Genomic DNA, 21,042 nt, shown 5'->3' with positions numbered 1-21,042 from the left:
TTGCTTTCGAGCAAACAGTGCAAATTTCGTACGCCTATTGTAAATGTGATCTGTTGTAAACGTAATTATTGTCCTCTCTGTAACCAAGGAAAAGCTGTTCTTATTTTTTGTTTCTTTCCTTTTGTCCCTTCTCTTTTATTTATATAGACATTATCTAGCAAAGAAGACGTAAATCATTCACTGCTAACGGCGCAGTTCGGAAGCTTACATTCATTTACTCGTGACGCAATACGGTAGGTTTTTGTTGTGCTATACTTCGCAGTAGACCAGCGGAAACCGCGAAACGGGTAGATAAAATAATAAGTCTTACCTCAATGTAAACATATAATCGTCTCACGCAATGAAAAAAATACTGCCTGCCAGACGCAGGACTCGAACCCTGAGCCCCCCGCGCTAAAGTTGTACACGTGGACCCAGAGCCACACCGACGTGAATACCTGACTTGGGTTGGGATGGTGGTGTGAAAGACCGATGGGCTCAAACGCTGTATTTGCGGCGAGGTTCGTCAACTGGTGACATACATTTTGTAAGTAGACTGTTTAGGTTTTTATGATGATTAACGCCACCTAGCACTCTGTATGAAAATCACTGACTGTGCTATGTGCAGTCTGTGGCTGGTCGGCATTGTTGTAATATTCGCTATTGTAGTGTTGGGCAGTTGGATGTGAACAGCGCGTAGCGTTGGGCAGTTGGAGGTGAGCCGCCAGCAGTGGTGGATGTGGGGAGAGAGATGCCCGAGTTTTGAGAGGCTACTATAAGCGGACGATCTGGACGTGTGTCCGCGAGAAAAAGGAAATTTGTAAAGATGGACGTCATGATGATGGCTGTTGAACGTTATTAAGGTAAATGCATTGTTTGTTCTCTATCAAAATTTTTCATTTGCTAGTTATGCCTATCAGTAGTTAGTGTCTTCAGTAGTTAGAATCTTTTATTTAGCTGGCAGTATTGGCGCTCGCTGTACTGCAGTAGTTCGAGTAACGAAGATTGTTGTGAGGTAAGTGATTCATGAAAGGTATAGGTTACTGTTAGTCGGGGTCATTCTTTTGTAGGGATTATTGAAAGTGAGATTGCGTTGCGCTAAAAATATTGTGTGTCAGTTTAGTGATGATCAGAATAAGTAAAGAGAGAAATGTCTGAGTACGTTCAGTTTTGCTCAGCTGTTTGAAAATCAAATAACGTAAGAGGTTTTCCAGCACTGTCATTTTTAATTGTTTAAAGGAGACGTTACAATTTGTCATCCACTTATGGCGTATTTCTCGACATTTGCGACCCCATGTCTCTTACATTAAATTACTTGTCTGGTAATCATCTACGTTTCTTCTGAGGTTTTTAAATGTTAGTAAGAATCATCTTATACTATGGTAATACATGCAACTTGATGGCATTTCATGATACCTTCGATGTGAATGCACCCGAGGTCCGACCTCTTGCTGGATTTATGCTGAATGCTGGGAGTAACGAGGAAAATGGATGGGGAGGGTGGGAGAGGGGAAGGGGGAAGTGCTACCAAAGTTGTGTGCGGTAAGTTGGGAATTTGGATTGGAAGCTTGCTCGGATAACCCAAGCAGTAAAGACGACTGCTTGCGTAAATTGGGAAATCCAGGTTCGAGTCCCAGTCTGCCACAAATTTTCACCTATCGCCATTGCATTATTTTAGTACTCTCGTGCGACTGACGTAGGCATTTCTCTTTCATCATGAATGCATATAGCTGTAGACTGTAATGAACGTAGGGGCCATCCAGTGGTGAGTGGATGCTACATAATTGTTAATGACTACACACACACACACACACACACACACACACACACACAAACATTTGCGAGCTTCATTTCGACTGAAGCAAACAAATTAGCCTTATTAGGCTTCTTAGTTGATTTTTCCGCTTTCCGCCAGTATTGTGTAAGCAGCTTCTCTCTGCCGTGTTACTTCTTCTTCTTTTCCAGTACTGTGGTACAAATGAGTCTGATTTATTTTGTCATGTTGTCAAAACAAAACACCATATGAAAGACAAAGAAATTAACAATTGCGCTACAAATTGGCAGAGCGCAAACAACAACGGAATTCATCTTGGAACTTCACATTTGTTGATGCGAGGACATGGGCGAACTGCGAGCACCGGACACAGGTAGAGAGTGCCGTGAACTTGTGGTAGCTCTCTTAATCTTGACGTACCTTGGCTAGTTGTTAGTGGTTAGCCGAAGTTAATATTGGTTTCTTTCTCATCTAAGGGCGTGATAATTGTTAATTTTCAGCCGGCCGGTGTGCCCTGCGGTTCTAGGCGATTCAGTCTGGAACCGCTCGACTGCTACGGTCGCAGGTTCGAATCCTGCCTCGGGCAAGGATGTGTGTGATGTCCTTAGGTTAGTTAGGTTTAAGTAGTTCTAAGTTCTAGGGGACTGATGTCCTTAGATGTTGAGTCCCATAGTGCTCAGAGCCATTTGAACCATCTTTTAATTTTCTTTGAGAGAAGACGCCGCAAATTACTGTCTCTTAAGTTCGTTGTAAAATGGGGTTCGTAGTGGAACTGAATATTTTGTAGTATTTTTCTCCCTTTAACTCTGATGGATTAATCAACGAACAAAGACGATAATATTTAAGCAAGTCCTATCCTACTCTTGCAAGTAAGTTAAATTCACGTCAAAAGTTATTTTTGCAAGTTTTTGTAAAGTCAGTGTTCATTAATGCTGGCAATCAAAGGTCCTTTACCTATGTTAATTTAGGTGCGATTTGATGAAAAAATGACGAGGCTGCGCTGCACAGTATAGCGATCGCAAATAATAAAGTTCTCACAGTTTCAACTTTGAATTAACTCCTATCCACTGAAGCTGTCTATCTCACTTAAAAAATTAATGATCATTTTTTTAGTAATAAAATTTTTCAATTTCATGAAGGTAATTTACTTTCAAATAAGATGGAAGATACTTCTGAAATTAAAGATTTGAATACTTCCACACTATACATTTTCACTATTAAAAGTTACAAGCCTTCACACGAGCTAACACAAAACAGACAACGTTAGATAAGATGAGCGGAGATAAAATGACGGAATGACAAAAGAGAGCGAGACATTATGATATCGACTATTTATAGATTTATACAAAACAGAAATTGACGTAACTATAACTTCTTACGCCTAGTTCTTAGTGCTCAGAGCCATTTGAACCATTTATACAAAAATATTATGGCTGCATAATAGTGGCTTCAGACTGCACAGTTGTGTCGGCATACGCGGTCGGAGTCTCCCATAAGGAACAACCGACACGTAAACTTAATGATAATAGGTCAGCGGCAGGAAGTGGAATTACTGTGAGCACTCTCATTCGGTTGAGTGGTAAATGTGACGGGCGGGAATGGAGAGTTCCTCCCCTTGTTGCGACCCTTATCTCCCCCAAATCGGCCAGGAAGTCCACCCCGACTGTGTGGTTCCCCTGCACCCCATACTCTGGGCGGAGTAGTCCGGCAGAAACGGAGGATGGACAAACTTGTTTAGACGTGTGTGTGTTCTAGCGCAGCCTTTCTTTTCAATTTACAGGCTCTTCTGGTTGAGTCACAGTACTGTGTTATCACACAATGCAGAATTGCAATAAGTACGTTTTACATAGTTACAATGGAGACAAGTCCCAAACTTGGCTCCCCACGTCCGATCTCCTCATCACTTTTTGTTCAGAATTTAATTGTTCTATGTACTTTCTTTGCTTTTCACTTTCGTTGAAAAACTTATTTTCTAAAATTATGACTCTATTGTCGACTATGCCTGCTCTGGAATTCATACTTTGCGTACCTTCTACTAACTGATTTTTTTAACTCCGGGATTTCTGTTTCCAATAGGTCTTTTTTGGATTTATAATCACTATTGGTTTTCAGGGTTGATTCTAACCCCGTTACCCTCTCCCATTCTTGACTCCATATTTTCTAATGTGGAACTGGTTTTCATTCCATTTTTTAAAAGATCACTTACAGCTTTCATAAATGACTCTGTTATCAGTTTTCATCGCTAACTCTTACCCTCCTAATCTGTCATTTTTGTTTTTCATAAATGACTCTAAATGATCATTGTTTGCTTTCATTGATGATTCAAACCCTCCCTTTCGTTCTAACACTGATTTTATGAAGTCACACAGTTTCTTAACATTGAATACAGATTTAAGTGTTAGGAAGTCTTTTGTGAAGGCACTTGTCTGGAGTGTAGCATGGACGATAAACAGTTACAAGAAAGAACAGAAACTTTTGAAATATGCTGCTACAGAAGAATGCTGAACATTAGATGAGTAGGCCGCGTAACTAAAGAGGAGATACTGAGCAGAATTGGGGAGACAAGAAATCTGTGGCACAACTTGGCTAAAAGAAGCAATCGTTTGACAGAACAGATTTAGAAACATCAAGGGATCACCAATTTAGTATTGAAGGGAAGCGTGGGTGGTGGGGGGTAAATGTCGTGCAAAAGCCGCATGCAGCCGAAAGCAAGTACCACCGCGGCCTAATAACTGAGCATCTATCGTATGATCGATAAGAAAACCCATCAAAATTCCATTTATGTAAAGTTAAGAAAGTACTGAAATCTCATGTACAAAACATCAAATTCAGTCTGTCTTCCTTTTTTAGAATAAAGAGCCATAAATTAATTAATTGTAAACTACTTAAATGTCATAACTATATACCTCCGACCGTTGCTATTTTTTTAATTTTATTTTTTTCCCTCAGCAATTATTGTTAGTGTAGGTCGTGTGTAGCTCAGAAACACTCGTCCTCCTCCGATGTGTCCCAGGTAAGCTAGAAGATTGGACGCTGCTGTCGCACAGGGAGACCAAGAGGTGAATACGGTGAGCGAATTCGGAAGGATGTAGGCTGCAGCAGTTACTTACAGATCAATAGGCTTGCGCAGGATAGAGTACCATGGAGAGCTGCATCAAAGCCGTCTTCTGACTGAAGACGACAACAACAACAGCAATAACCTGTTCCATCTGGTAAAAGTCTAATGCTACTCATAATATTGTCTGGCAGGCCATTCATATACAACATGAACAACAAGGACCCCGACGCTTGAATATACTTCTCCTTCTGTCGATGACCCTGCGTTTACTCCGCGTCTTCGTTAGAAATCATCAGTCCTATCAGATATTTCTCTCGATACCATATACTCTCGATACCACATACAGTCGTATAAGCACAGGTGTGATGCTGAGTCAAATGCTTTTCGGAAGTCAAGGAATATCTCAATCGTTGGAGGGATGCGTAGACATTAGAAGAAAAGGGAAGGTGGTAGGTGATGTCGGAAGAGCTTGTGAAGACATTGCTAATATTCAAAGATAGTTTTTTTCCTTTTCTTATTTCTTTTCTTTTGTTTCCTTTTTCTCTGTACGTATGTACTTGATACTCTGGAGTATTATTGATGTTTTGTTATGTAATATGAAATGTTACTATCTTTTGTTTCATTGATGTTGCTGTATGATTCTCCTTTTAACTGAGTACGCAGAAACTTCAATACGTGATTCATTTTTCTTTGTAATGCATATATGTACTGCGCTGTCTAAAAGCAAATGCAATATGCAGTACTGTTGTATGAACTGTGATGCGAAAGGATATCGATAGTGGCACTCGCACAGTGAAGTCAGTGGGAAGGTGCGTAGTGTCGTGGCGTGCGTGCTGTTTATATTGTATAGTCGTGCTGGACGTGATCACACGAAAATTCATGGCCGCGTTCGTATTTTTCGGTCACGACTTAAACTAAATTTCAGCGTGGATGTAGTGGAACAATGTGTTACACTGCTTGAGTGCAGAGAGTTTCATGGAGTACTGCAAACAACAGTGACAATGCTTGCACGAATGGACAGTGATCGTCTTTGTGAGAACTGAACTGTTTACAGCTAAACGAACTGCACTATTAATATACCTCAGAGTTACTACCATGTGTGCTCCTTAATAAGCTGCCGCTCGCGCTGAAGCCTGAACTGTCACCGTGGAGACTTGCAAACTGAGTTACGGGTGACGCTGGTTTAGCCAGAACTGTAAATTCGCGATCGTGATTGCTATAAGTGTAAGGACTGTAATATGACGATCAGAGGGTGTTTCAAAAACTGTATACGAAACGCTAAAAACAGAAACGTGTATACGGAACGTTATAATCGCGCACATACAAAATTAGATCTACGCAACAACAATTACTTCCGACCAGCCTGTTTCCACAGAAACGTAGAGGAAAGATAACAATATTGCATGGTGGAGCCTGCACCAATCAAGAACATTTAGACATAGCAGTTTCAGGACTAATGGAGTCATCATCATTACGTCGTGTAATGGTTTTTTATTTACGTGACCGATACGGCACTCCAACCACAGTTCTCGATACCAATAATACCGTACTACTTTTCTGCGAAGTAACAGACATATTTTTGTGACAATATTCACATTTGGTTTTATTAATGCATAGGTACTCCGATGTATCCATATATTACAATGATATGGTTCTTCAGTGTATTCATTTCTGTGAGACTGTCATAATCTTTGACTTACTTGTAAACCGTTTTGGCGCGAATGCGCACAGAGCAGTCTTTGTTTCACTTTGCAGAAGTTAAGTTGTTATTTCGCTTTGTAAAAGAACAGTCAAGTCTTGTGTTTGGTTAAAGTGGAAATTAAATATATGAAGATTGATGCAAAACTGTTTTCTTGATGATGTGACAATTAAGAAGAAGTATATATCAATTTACAAGAAGTTTAATACAAATATGGATCGTGAACACCAAGTCAAATGGTTCAAATGGCTCTGAGCACTATGGGACTTAACATCTGTGGTCATCAGTCCCCTAGAACTTAGAACTACTTAAACCTAACTAACCTAAGGACATCACACACATCCGTGCCCGAGGCAGGATTTGAACCTGCGACCGTAGCGGTCACGCGGTTCCAGACTGAAGCGCCTAGAACCGCACGGCCACACCGGCCGGCAACACCAAGTCAAAAATTATTTCTACCATACCATTGTTCTGATCTGGGATTGTTTGATCATTACGAATTTCCTGAAAAACGCATTTGTTAGACCTGCAAATATTGCTAAAATACAGATCTGGACCTTCTAGCAGTGAAAGTGGAATCACCCTAGAATCAACAACATGAGCCATAACATCTTCGACGAAATCTGCGTGGGAATCCTTTCAAGATAAGTGCCAAAATTAATGACTTTTTTACAGTGACTTCGTTATTTCCATTCTGACGATACCATCCACAGTCAATAACTTTGTTGTTGCCCGATAAAGCGAACATATGCTGCGTGAGCAACATTATTAATCTGATTTCTAACCTACTTTGCAAGAGTCGCTAGCACCTGCTTTGTTAGAGTCGCTAGCACCAACAACCTGCCGGTGACGTCCCGATGCATCGTCTACAAATAGACAAGCTGCAACGGCAAGCGCTCTCTACCTGTAAGGACTCAAAGAATTTCGTGTACTATTTCTTGTTCTTTTGTGACAAAGTTTTCTTTGTACATGCTTTCTTTAGATATAAATGTAATTTCAATTAAGTGTGTTACAGTTCTGTGTCGACACTGTTGACACCATAAACAATAGTTATTGCCATTTTCTACCTCTACCTTTCTTCTTTATCTTATTGTAGCTGTTACTGCATGTGGTTTTGCGTGTTCTTTTGGAAGGAGTGTATCCGTATATGTGCGTAGAGTTTTCATCGGGCGCATTTACGTGTTTGTTCTAGTGTGTTATCGCACGTAAATTGTGGCGTCCGCCATTAGATTCCGGGCGCCGACAAATCATAGCAAAGCTGCTCGGTCGCTATTGGTGGGGGGCACACTATCGGGGTAATGTTTGATTTTGACAGCTGTCAACGACGTAAATTTTGTTTACATTCAATAAAAAGTCATATTACGAGGTTCTCATTGCGAAATGCGAGTCTATTTAGTTTTTTGAATTATAACTGAACAAAATTATAGTCGTTTTCTTAATAATTCACGTTATTGGCGGGAATTTCGTGTATGCGTTCTTTTGATGTTTGTTGCCAAACTCTGATACGGTTACTTTCGTTAAGTTTGGAAGTAAAACGGGTACTTTTGGATTTAAATAATCGATGTAGGTTAATTCTTACAAAGAAGAAAACAGCAACCAGCCACTATTAATATTGCTATTTATTTAGGTAAATAGCGCCGTTACCAGTTTCGAACTGGCAAGTTCATCATCAGACGGGTGTTCAAATGATTTTCAAGATACAGTTTACATTATCTTCCGTTTTCGATTTTTATTATTCCACTGTGGCGAAGTATTTTTGGTGTGTTGTTGCCCTACGGTAGAAAACAGTGTTAGAAGCGCACTATGTGAAAATAACTAACCTCCTAACGATGAAATACAGCGTAAATAAATATGTGAAGTTAAATGGTTATGGTACTTATGTCTAAAGTTTCCCACGTAATACAGCGTAAATAAAAATGTGAGGTTAAGTGGTTATGGTACTTACGTCGAAAACTTTCGATGTAAGTACCATAACAACTTAACTCCACATATTTATTTACGCTGTATTTCATCGTTTGGAGGTTAGTTATTTTCACGTAGTGCGCTTCTAACACTATTTTCTACCGTAGGGCAACAACACATCAAAAATATTTCGCCGCAGTGGAATAATAAAAATCGAAAACGGACGATAATGTAAAGTGTATCTTGAAAATCATGTGAACAGCCGTTTAATGATGAACTTGCCAGTTCGAAACCGGTAACGGTGCTATTTACCTCAATAAATAGAAGTATTAATAGTGGCTGGTTGCTGTTTTCTTCTTTGTAAGAATTAACCTACATTAATTGTACACAGCCACGGTGTCACCATGTCAGTTTTAGACAAAATAGCATTAAATAGTCGAAATTCACGTTCTCAGTTATGCAAAGTAGGTCTCTGTGAACCCTTTTCTTCACGACGTCTGTCCCGCTCCCACCCCATCCCCCGCACTAGACAGGTAGTGAGAACGGGCGTCGGAGATTTTCATGAATGGGCGAGGCGCCTCGCGACAGCGGCGCCCCTAGCGGCAGGCAGAGGCACTGGCGTCGCGGCGATCGATGCTCCGGGCGCGGCCGTGCTTTGCGGGGGCGGTGGGTGGGGGTGGGGGTGTGACGCTCCGGCGGCAGCGGCGGCAGGCAGCCGGCCGGGCAGTCCGGCTCTGACCGCCCCACGCGCCACACGCCGTGCGCCTTCCGCCTCGCTACGTCACAGCTGAGCGCGGCCCGCAGTGACAGCCGCGAGTACACGACGTGGGAGACTCGGCCAGTGTCCGCTGCACAGTAGTCGCGATGGCGGGCACACGCTAGACGCTACAGCCCACTTGCCACCCTCCGCTTAAGGCCTAGGATACGACGCGACAACACAGGACAGGGGAGCAGAGGACGCCACTAGAGACTCGGCTCACACGGCCCAACATGCGCCTCAGCTGGCTTCTGGCCTGCTGCAGCCTCTGGGCGTGCGCCGTCGACGTGCGCGCCTTCACCGCCGAGCAGATGCTGGGTAAGTCCCCGCCCTCCATATGCTACGCGCCCCGACTGTCAACTCCTGTCCACATTTACAAACTGAAAAAAAAAAACAACGAAATAACTAGTGGAACTGTCGTACGAGTTTTCCACACTCCAAATGTGCTAAAGTGTTCTTCACTATCTTAACACCATGCAGGCTCGAATCTGTCAGGCAATGTTAAACCAGAAATATGTAATGAATCTTCGTTATAATTATAATCGGCGACAGCGTGTTTAGGTGTTTATTTACAGCATGCAAAAATATGTAGAAGAAAGAATTCTAATGGACTGATATCTAGAGGAAATGTATCCATGTTGTTCGAATGTAGACAAAATAACATGGATGTGTCATGTCGATATTTTTTACATAAAATTTCGATATTTCATCGTGGTCTCTGCACATACGTTTCCAACACTGACGGCAGTACTGAACACGTTAATCGTGTTGTTCAGCAAACTAACGGAAAACGATAAGTGACGATTTGTATTTGGCTTCAATTAGTCAATCATACAGGAGTATTCACAACCTGCATGAAATTTTCAATATCAACAGCTTTGTTTACATGTCATTTCGAAAACGCTGTTAGTGCATCAGATTTAGCTGTCATCAGCGAACGGTCGTGTTGCAATCACAGCTGCGATCTGACCCCAGTTGAGAGTGAAATAAGCCTATGTCAAGGTAACAAAGTATCTCGCAAAGGCAAAAATAAAACTAAAGCAGTGTTGGTACTTTATGATTACACAGATAGCACTAATTCTAAGAATTAGATTGTGACCGTTGGTGTTGTTTCTGTCGTTGTTACGTTGTTGTTGTTATTCTTGTTGTTGTTCGAAGTCCATTCTGAAACGGTTCAAATGGCTCTAAACACTATGCGACTTAACATCTGAGGCCATCAGTCCCCGAGACTTAGAACTACTTAAACCGACCTAACCTAAGGACATCACACACATCCATGCCCGAGGCAGGTTCAAAAATGTTTCAAATGGCTCTGAGTACATCAATGGTCATCAGTCCCCTAGAACTTAGAACTACTTAAACTTAACTAACCTAAGGACATCACACACATCCATGCCCAAGGAAACATTCGAACCTGCGACCTTAACAGTCGCGCAGTTCCGGACTGAAGCGCCTAGAACCTCTCGGTCACAGCGGCCGGCATGTGTCACAAGACCTCTTACACCAGGCCGATTGCCATGTCCAAATACTCCAAGTGAACGGTTGCACTACAGCACACAGTCTGATGGGGGCAGTTTTATGCTACGGGGGACATTCGTCCGGGCTTCCATGGGACCAGTGCTAATAATGGAAGATACCATAACAAGTATTTACTATGTGAACATTATTGTGGTTTTTTTTCCTTTAATGAGATTCGATTCCCCCTGAAGGCGGCGGGCTGCAACAGTTTAGTATGCCGCTCTTCAGCCTACAGAATTAAAAAAAAATGAAGATAATAAATAATAAAAGCAGGCGATAAAATCGGTGACTTAAATGGTAAAATGGCGGAAAATTGTGGAACTTAAAACATAAAACAAAGGGTTGACGATGCTAATAAAATACACAGGAAGCAGACAGGTAAAATAATAGACAGACAATTAAAAAACATTGTGACAGCCTGGTTTCTGTTCGCAAGAGATATAAAACAACACACCCAGCGACAGCATGATTTCTCTTCGCAACACTTTGGGAAAGACGCACAACGCTGAACACTGCACTAAAGAGTTGGCACAAATATGACACACCGCAGCCAAGGGCATATGGGGGGAACCTGGACAGATGATGGGAAAGAAAAGGGGGAAGGAGAGGAAAAACGAAGTGGGAGGAGGGGGGGAAGAAGCCGACGGAGGACGAGGACTCAGAAGAGGGGGGGGGGGGGTGGGCAGAGAGAGGGTAGGTGGGGAAAAAACAGGATGGAAGGGGGAGGGGGAAGAGGGATCCTAGGGAAAGGACAGACGAAAGGAGGGGGAGATGAGGATAAGAGTTGATAGAAGGGACTAATGGAGGGAGAGAGGGTATCATCCGGGAGGGGGATTTGACAGAAGCCACCTTGGGAAAGGAGATGAAGGGTGTATGGGGGACACACCAGTGAAGGCGTGGCAGAGGGCAGGGGTTGGAGAGGAGAGGAGCAACCAGGGAATGAGGGGGATCAAGACGGCGGGAGGTGTAGAGTATGCGGATATGTTCGAGGAATAGGAGCAGATGGGGGAAAGGAATCAGGTCGTAGAGGACCCACGTGGGGGCATTATTGTGGATCGCCTTGATGTCTTCCCCGAGGGCGATGACATCTTGCAGCAGGTTAACTGTCCATATCGCAAGACAGCATTGTGCTACAGTGATTTGAGATTGATAGTGAACTCGCACTGTTGTATTAGCCGCCAGATATCCCAGATGTGAACCCGATGGAGTGTACCAGGGACGCTTTTGGGTGCCAGAGCTGCTCCCAAAAACACTGCCCCGTGCAGAGACATCTGGTGTTAAACAGCTTTGGAAACCGACCAAAGACTTGTAGAGGTCACGCCACACACGGTCGATGCTGTTCTGAGTTACGTAGATGGTCCAACATGCAGTTAAGGACGTGGTCATAATGTTTTAGGTTATCATTGTATGTAAATGTCGTAATGAAATGGACAAATACATGAGAAAGCAAGTTTATTGTCAGGTGGGGCAGGTGCGATATAAAACGACGTGAGGATGGATTCTGGAGTGGAAAACGGCGGGCCAGGCTTGGCTGGGGCTTGGAGAGACGCACCAGCTGTTTGTAAAATGGTGGGTGAAATGCGACACGTCGGATTCCGCCAACAGGGCGGCGCTGGCCTAAAAACCGGTGACCATCCGGGCATGGGGAGGACACGAAGGAACGGTCCAGCCAGCCTTGCGTGCCTAAAACATACTGGTTTCTGTCAAAAAACGGAGTCAACGAATTACAACCCCGCATTTAAATTCTATATGTCCTGTTTAGTATAACAAATAATTCCTAAATTCAAGACATACAGGCAAAAAGGGTTGTCTCCCATTATATCATCTGGGAAGATTAATTGCTTTCTCAAAGTCGCCGTTACAGAATGACAAAGCTAAAGTAGCGTGGACGGAGGTACCGGCTCCTGACTGGCTGACGCAGATATTCGTAGTATGAGCCAGTTTGGAGACGATATCTCTCGAAGAAGTTGCTTGGTTCTAGTCGATAGTCGATCGTGACGAATGTCCTACACATTATTGACCCTTTAGCTGGCGGGTAGATCTGAATTTAATAGTTCGTTGGTTCTTCCTGACCAGAAACAGTTCTTGGCCTATCCATTTTAATGTGAATAATTAACTTAAGATAGTAATACTTGTTCCTTAAAGAATGCAGTTTCCTTAAATAAACTCAATGATTTGTTGTGGGGCGGAACTGTTGTAATAAATTCTCACTCAACTTTATTTATTCTGGGGTGGAGACTCATGGTGATCTTGGCGTGTTTATTAGTTCCTGCTGGCGTTTTTGCACATGTGGAATACAGAGTGTTAGTTAGGTGTATACGTTGCGCGACTGGGCACAGAGGTACAGATGTGAGAGAACAGGTGGTGTGGTCTTGAGCAGTGCAGCGCAAGCACAGTTCAACAACAGCTTTGAAAGCCTCTAAGCCACAGGCAACTTATACTGTGGCAACATATACAGAGTTCTGAGGTACTGTGCCAGTAAAGTCATAGCTTTTGCAGAGATACAGCACGCCACTGTCAGCCAGTCAGCCAAATAAGAGGCTGCGGAGCGTCGCATCAGCTCTGAACTGGATCGTTCTCAAAGGAATGCAGTAAGTCAGTTGTGTAAGTAGCTAGTCTACAGACTAGTACCAATTGAGTCCGTCTATTGCAGGATATTCTGAGCTCAAATATTAAGACATTCCTCGAGGGAAAACGCTTCTCCAAAGAAGCGGTAGAAGAAACCACTCGTATGAAACATCGATTGCTTTATCTTTCAAATGGTAATGCAGGACAGCAGTTACATCCCATCCTCGTAAATTTCCAAAATGCCTTCCACACTGTTCAGGAAGTATCCTAAAACCCAAGATACGGCCGTACTGAGTATCTTCAGAGATACGAGACGACCCTGGTAATGATTATTTGGCTAAAAGAATTCGGCACGTTATATTTGACGGCTAGCGTTCAACAAAAACGAAAGTAACCTCGAATGTGGCTTAAGGAAGCATATTAGGGACTCTAATGTTCAACATACGGTACGTGAACGAGGTATCATATAGGGTCGGCAACATTATCAGAGCGTTAGTTGTCGATGATGTTTTCTACAAAAAAAGCTCTTGGTCAATCGCAAGGAACTGCAGGGAGTGATGGACAAATATTTATTTGAATGTAATGAACGTCAACTCTTTTTAAAAGCGTAAATAAAGAAAGAACAGAATAATATTTAGTTAAGAAATTAGAGCTGAACAACAGGAACACGCCAAATTATATAATTATTCTGGAATAGTAGAAGTGATGCGAAGTGGGAAGAAAACATGAAATCTTTAGTCGGAAAGGCGAATCAAAGATCTGATTTGATAAAATTTTCTCAGGCTTCCAGCCATTTCAAGTGGTTAAATATTCGGCCGAGTGCTCTTCGGCCGGTGTCAAGTGGTGATACGTGTGACTGCTGCTACCATATTTATACAGCAGGGCTACCGCTGCTGACGTCACTGGTGCCTAGTCCAGGTAATTTTTTTGTCGCGCGACCGCTTCAACCCTGCGATGGCCATGTTCGAAGCTGTACTTAGCTGCAGACTTCCGCCTTTATTGAGGCTGCTGTCAGACTTTTTTTATCTCGATCTCTTTCATAATGTTATCTCAGTAACCACTACTCTGTTTAATAATATATGTCTCGTCGAATGCAGTTTGGTGTCCGTTTTTCCTAGACCAAGTTCTGCTATCGCTGATTTCTCAGGATATCGCAGACGGAAACACCTCTAGTGTTCGATAAGGCGCTCTTCAACAAAACGCACAGACTGTCCAACACAAAAAAGCCCACTTAGAGTTGTCGGAATGCTTCTGAAAAGCGCTGTACATCTGTAAGGAAAATCTCATACAAGCCGTTAGTACAACTAATTTCAGAGTATTGCTTCAGCGTTTGGAGTCCTTATCAGATAGGCATAAAAGCAGAAATGGAACGAATTCAGAAACCGGTCGATGCACCCAATACGAAAATGTAACTATAATGCTCAGGGAAATTAAATCGGAATATTTTGTAGCAAGGGGATGTTGTTTTTGAAACGGCATAGGATGCGGGGATCCAAGGGAGCGGTAAGCGAGTAAGCTCACTCTTAATCAAAATTTCACAGTTTTATTTTAAACCAACAGTTTACATGTGGCACACACCAGTAGACTGAGCACATTTAATTGTTCAGTTAAGCAAATGTAAATTATTATAAGACTGTCTGCCGTACATCAAATACTATAAATATTAAAAAGGTGCCGATAAAAGTTCTGATAGGGTAGTAGCCAAATCAATATTTAAAGCGCCACTGATTAAAGCAAGAACTTAACATTAAGTTTTTTTGTTAAATCCCAAATATTTAAGTATACAAATTAACATCAAAATTATTTAAGCGAAGGTGGACTCCAGTAATTGGATCAAGTCACTAATAAGAATACTTTACAGAAACCAATAAAAGGCTAGTTTGGCCTCAAAACCTTTAGAATACCTTCAGGTCCCAGTAATTAGAACAAACACTGAACCGAAACTTCCTGGCAGATTAAAACTGTGCCGGACCGAGACTCGAAATCGGGACCTTTGCCTTTCGTGGGCAAGTGTTCTACCATCTGAGCTACCGAAGCACGACTCACGCCCGGTACTCACAGCTCAGAAGCTCTCCTGCTTTTGTAAAGTTTGGAAAGTAGGAGACGATGTACTGGCAGAAGTAAAGCTGTGAGGAGAGGGCGTGAGTCGTGCTTGTGTAGCTCGGTTGGTAGAGCACTTGCCCACGAAAGTTGTAATCCATCACAACTCGTGTTGAATATCGATGTCCATACCATCAACATTAAAGGAAAAAATGAGCTTTATCGATCATTATTATATGACTCAGAAAGGAGTCCAAACCAGTCAAGAAAAGTATTTTATGATTTGCCCAATAACGGTAGATGACTGACAGATAGAAAAGCAAATTTGGAATCTAGCCCAAAATCATTTCTTCTGCATAACTTTTTTCTGTTACGTACACGAATTTTTAATTAAAAGCTGATAGTCTGTGATAAACCTAGTTTTAAATGTACTTACGTGAGTAGGACTAAGAAATCATAAGTTCATTAACGTTAAATTAAAGTCAGTGTGCCATTTAGTAACTAAATAATCAGCTCGAAGCCATCCATTGAAACTAACTAGGTATACATGGGGTAAACTGGCTTATTCAGAAAAAAAACAAAAAAAAATTCAAATCAACTACGGAACACGTAACCTCGAAGGAATAAAGGAGTTTAATATCCTGTTGACCAAGAGGTCATTAGACGATGGGCTGGAAAAGCATGAGAAAGAAAATCTGCCACACCTCTTCAAAGGAACCGTCCTGATATTTTTAGGCAGATCATGGCTCTTCAAAGGAACCGTCCTGATATTTTTAGGCAGATCATGGCTCTTCAAAGGAACCGTCCAGATATTATTAGGGAAATCACGGAAAACGCAATTCCGGAAGGTCGGATGGGTATTGGAGCCGCCTCCTTCCGAATACGAGTCGTGTGTCTTACCGCTGTCTTAGCCACCCCATTCGGAGGCTCTGTAGAGATCGCTGCAGCTTGTGTAACCTGATCACAGACAAATTGGGCCTCTGCTGTTGCGACTGGCACGCAATGCCCAAAAGACGACCAAGGCTGTGATGTAGATGCGCATTTCTTGACTTTCGAAAATCACTGATCATTACCTTACCAACACTTATTTACGGGAACACGATCTTACAGGGTGTTCGGAGATTCCCGTTAGAAACTTCTAGGACTTGTTGGGGGGAGTGCGTACATAACATCTTGAGTAGGAACCCATATGTGGAATCGTACCGTTTCCGTGCTAAGCCGTTGGAAAAGTTAATTGCTTGGTAGGTCTACAACAGGGTAGTTATGGGGGCGGGGGGGGGGGGGGGGGAATGGAAATTTGTGGTAAGGGCTATGGGACCAAACTGCTGAGGTCATCGGTCCCTAGTCTTACGTACTACTTAATCTAAGCAGTCTCCGCTGTAAAAGTGGGCTGTTCAGGATTTTGACAGGTGGTCGCATTAATGTGGCTGAACAAGGTAACTAACCATACGGAGGGAAATAGTTTGAGTAAACTGTCAACTTCTCTTCGGATTAGAAGCTGATTTGAAAGTGAGTTTGAAAGTGAGACTTGATTCAGCCAATAAAAAAGGTGGTGAAACGGTGAGACTGAGGTAGTAAATCTAGAACAGTGTGAAATGCACTAGTACAAAAAATACACTCCTGGAAATGGAAAAAAGAACACATTGACACCGGTGTGTCAGACCCACCATACTTGCTCCGGACACTGCGAGAGGGCTGTACAAGCAATGATCACACGCACGGCACAGCGGACACACCAGGAACCGCGGTGTTGACCGTCGAATGGCGCTAGCTGCGCAGCATTTGTGCACCGCCGCCGTCAGTGTCAGCCAGTTTGCCGTGGCATACGGAGCTCCATCGCAGTCTTTAACACTGGTAGCATGCCGCGACAGCGTGGACGTGAATCGTATGTGCAGTTGACGGACTTTGAGCGAGGGCGTATAGTGGGCATGCGGGAGGCCGGGTGGACGTACCGCCGAATTGCTCAACACGTGGGGCGTGAGGTCTCCACAGTACATCGATGTTGTCGCCAGTGGTCGGCGGAAGGTGCACGTGCCCGTCGACCTGGGACCGGACCGCAGCGACGCACGGATGCACGCCAAGACCGTAGGATCCTACGCAGTGCCGTAGGGGACCGCACCGCCACTTCCCAGCAAATTAGGGACACTGTTGCTCCTGGGGTATCGGCGAGGACCATTCGCAACCGTCTCCATGAAGCTGGGCTACGGTCCCGCACACCGTTAGGCCGTCTTCCGCTCACGCCCCAACATCGTGCAGCCCGCCTCCAGTGGTGTCGCGACAGGCGTGAATGGAGGGACGAATGGAGACGTGTCGTCTTCAGCGATGAGAGTCGCTTCTGCCTTGGTGCCAATGATGGGCGTATGCGTGTTTGGCGCCGTGCAGGTGAGCGCCACAATCAGGACTGCATACGACCGAGGCACACAGGGCCAACACCCGGCATCATGGTGTGGGGAGCGATCTCCTACACTGGCCGTACACCACTGGTGATCGTCGAGGGGACACTGAATAGTGCACGGTACATCCAAACCGTCATCGAACCCATCGTTCTACCATTCCTAGACCGGCAAGGGAACTTGCTTTTCCAACAGGACAATGCACGTCCGCATGTATCCCGTGCCACCCAACGTGCTCTAGAAGGTGTAAGTAAACTACCCTGGCCAGCAAGATCTCCGGATCTGTCCCCCATTGAGCATGTTTGGGACTGGATGAAGCGTCGTCTCACGCGGTCTGCACGTCCAGCACGAACGCTGGTCCAACTGAGGCGCCAGGTGGAAATGGCATGGCAAGCCGTTCCACAGGACTACATCCAGCATCTCTACGATCGTCTCCATGGGAGAATAGCAGCCTGCATTGCTGCGAAAGGTGGATATACACTGTACTAGTGCCGACATTGTGCATGCTCTGTTGCCTGTGTCTATGTGCCTGTGGTTCTGTCAGTGTGATCATGTGATGTATCTGACCTCAGGAATGTGTCAATAAAGTTTCCCCTTCCTGGGACAATGAATTCACGGTGTTCTTATTTCAATTTCCAGGAGTGTATTAAAAATCTCATGGGCAGATAATGTACGGAAGAAGGGGCTTTGGATACGTGTGGCCAGAGGTCTATGAGAATGGCTCACTAGGGATGGGTAGGTTGTTGGAACGTCTGCTATGTTATTCGAGTATACGTAAGAAACGTCTTGCATTAGACGTGACGTAGTAGGCTGTGTTCTGGGGAAAAAAAAGAAAAAAATGCACAGAGGTCGTACTAATGGCACGATGTGTTATCCCTCGACAACCAATAGTGTGTAGTTTCAAGAATTTGTTTAGGTTACCATACGCCGAAAATACAAAGTGGACAGCGATGTTTTCATAAGAGACTACCTGGAAGCAGATGTTCCGCAACGGATGAAAGCGTGCTCTGTTTTTTCTCTTCTCTTAGTCGTTATTTTTGTCAGCAACGGTTGCTTATTATTTCTGTATCTAGCGAGGTATGCTCCCGCTCGAGAGAAGACAGTTATTTCAAATAATATCAAAAAAGTGTTATCAGCAGACTGGCAGATCCTTCCACACGCGTCAGCAAAATATACTGGAAGCATTTTTGTTTTAGCTGAAATAATAGGACTGCGAAAATATTGGGAGATTGTGGTTTATTGATTCTCGAAACCCATTTTGAAAGCTCGTTATTGCGTGAAACTTTGGGAGTGGAATCTGCGCGCAGTATGGTGGAATCAGTAGACCGGCATCTGTGTACGTCAGACTGATTAAAAGCTTTAAAGTAAATCACGATCTGCTGGTCGAATAAAACATTTTTTTAATGTCATTTACCATCGCGCATACCATCCTCACAATCATGAACAGTAATGGCTCTGAGCACTATGGGACTCAACTGCTGTGGTCATCAGTCCCCTAGAACTTAGAACTAATTAAACCTAACTAACCTAAGGACATCACACACATCCATGCCCGAGGCAGGATTCGAACCTGCGACCGTAGCAGCAGCGCGGCTCCGGACTGAAGCGCCTATAACCGCACGACCACCGCGGCCGGCTCATGAACAGTAATGGAAAAATATTAAAAAATCTGACTAATTTTATCATAAAACTGAAAGAAATGTGACACACCTCTATTACCTATCGTATGTACATTGACTTGACTTTACTATAAAAGTATGTTTTTTGTGCTAGAGTCGCAGTGATGTCATTAATTTTCATGACAAAATTAGTCAAATATTGCACCTGCTTTTCTGTTGTTATACAAAGAGAATGGCCGATACAATCCAAACTGGCAGTTAATAGGAAGTTTGTATCCAGGCAACACGTTATACCGGTTAGTGATCATGTTGTGCTTTAAATATTTACAAGTGGTGAGGAATCACCTACTGGTGAGGAATCACCCAAATAAAATTTATTGCAGCGAAATCGTACTATTAAAGTTGTTGTGGTTTTCAGTCCACTCTGGTTTGATGCAGCTCTCAATGCTACTTTATCCTGTGCAAGCTACTTCATTTCCAAGTAATTACTGCACCCTACATCCTTCTGAATCTGCTTAGTGTATTCATATCTTGGTCTGTCCCTAAGATTTTTACCCTCCAGGCTGCCCTCCAGTACTAAATTGGTGATCCCTTGATGCCTCAGTTACTATTAGTAACGTGCGTATTTGTAAACGCGATAACTTGGACTCCTTCTGTGCACTTGGGTTAACGAAAATATTGTGTTTCTATCACGGCTACCACAATACACGAAAATCACTGCAAATATATAATATCTGTCAAATGGGGTGTTGTAGTATTCCGTTGTAGATTTCATCAAGAGAGTGTAGGTACGAACAAATTATGAATTTAATGCACTGCCTTGCATTGCCTTTGAATCACGTGATTTTTGGTACAGGGCGTTCTATACAGAGAGTTTAATTCCGGTTATTGCGATGGTTAAGAGTGACTGCCGACGTTTTCTCTGGGGCTTTTCCTATTGTCATTATTGTGGCTCTCTTTCGGACACTAGTGTGTGAGTAATTTGTCGCAATTGCTTAGACCAGAGATAAATTTAGGTCGTACATGTTCCTATCTCTTGCCGTGTTGAGCTTTGAAACACTCGTCAGAGTCACGTGATGAGTAGAATAAGACACCCCCATTTGTCATTATGAAGTATGAGTAATGTAGCTGTCGGTCACCATTTCTTTAACTTGTAGAGCTTACAGTCACCATTTTTGCAATTTGCACAGGAAACCAAGCACTGTTGGTAAAAAATGACCGAGCTGCTGCACGTAGCCCTATAATTAACGTAATTTTGATAAAATTCCCAATATTCCAGCATACTACATTCAGATAAAAGTGTTACAAAGAAAATTGTAAATATTTTATTTACACTTTTTCCGTATATATTTCCACAAGCGCCAGTAATAACTTTTTCTCCGGTGAATTTCCCTCCTTTTTGCACTGTGGGCCATCCAGTTCACTGTACTCTCAGGAGTAGAAGGCAGGCCATCACATAGCTAGGGAGCGATTCATTTTCAGACGATTTCTCAAAAATACGCGCGAAAAATATTTTTGTGCTGTTACTGCAAATTATAGTCTGGTATGGCAATAGAAGACAACAAAAGGAAAGCTAATATTTTAAAGTTCGCTTTAAAGAAATCATTCACCCAGAAATATCATACAAAAATATCGTCGTTTGACCGTCGCAAAAACTTTCGTATGGAGGACAAAATAATAGACATCTTTGACGTAGAGAAGCAACTAAAAGAGTCGACAATTCGGTTTTACAGAG

General features: G+C 43.1%; 1 protein-coding gene across 2 annotated transcripts in view; it reads left to right on the top strand.

Moving 5' to 3' along the window:
- LOC126187589 (protein cab-1) overlaps positions 1-21,042 on the top strand; it is a 1,183,411-nt gene that overhangs the window by 223,511 nt on the left and 938,858 nt on the right. The window contains exon 1 of one of the 2 annotated variants that reach the window (XM_049928770.1): positions 9,151-9,487. The exons of the other annotated variant lie outside the window; for it this stretch is intronic. Within the exon in view, the coding sequence (XP_049784727.1) occupies positions 9,403-9,487 (85 nt within the window). The 5' untranslated portion in view covers positions 9,151-9,402. Of the gene's footprint in view, positions 1-9,150; positions 9,488-21,042 lie in introns of those variants that run through there. 2 annotated transcript variants of the gene reach the window in all.

This window comes from Schistocerca cancellata, chromosome 5 (assembly GCF_023864275.1).
Source record: "Schistocerca cancellata isolate TAMUIC-IGC-003103 chromosome 5, iqSchCanc2.1, whole genome shotgun sequence".
Classification (NCBI taxonomy): domain Eukaryota; kingdom Metazoa; phylum Arthropoda; class Insecta; order Orthoptera; family Acrididae; genus Schistocerca; species Schistocerca cancellata.
The sequence above is the reverse complement of the archived record's forward strand: the minus strand, read 5'-3'. Positions and strand labels throughout refer to the sequence as shown.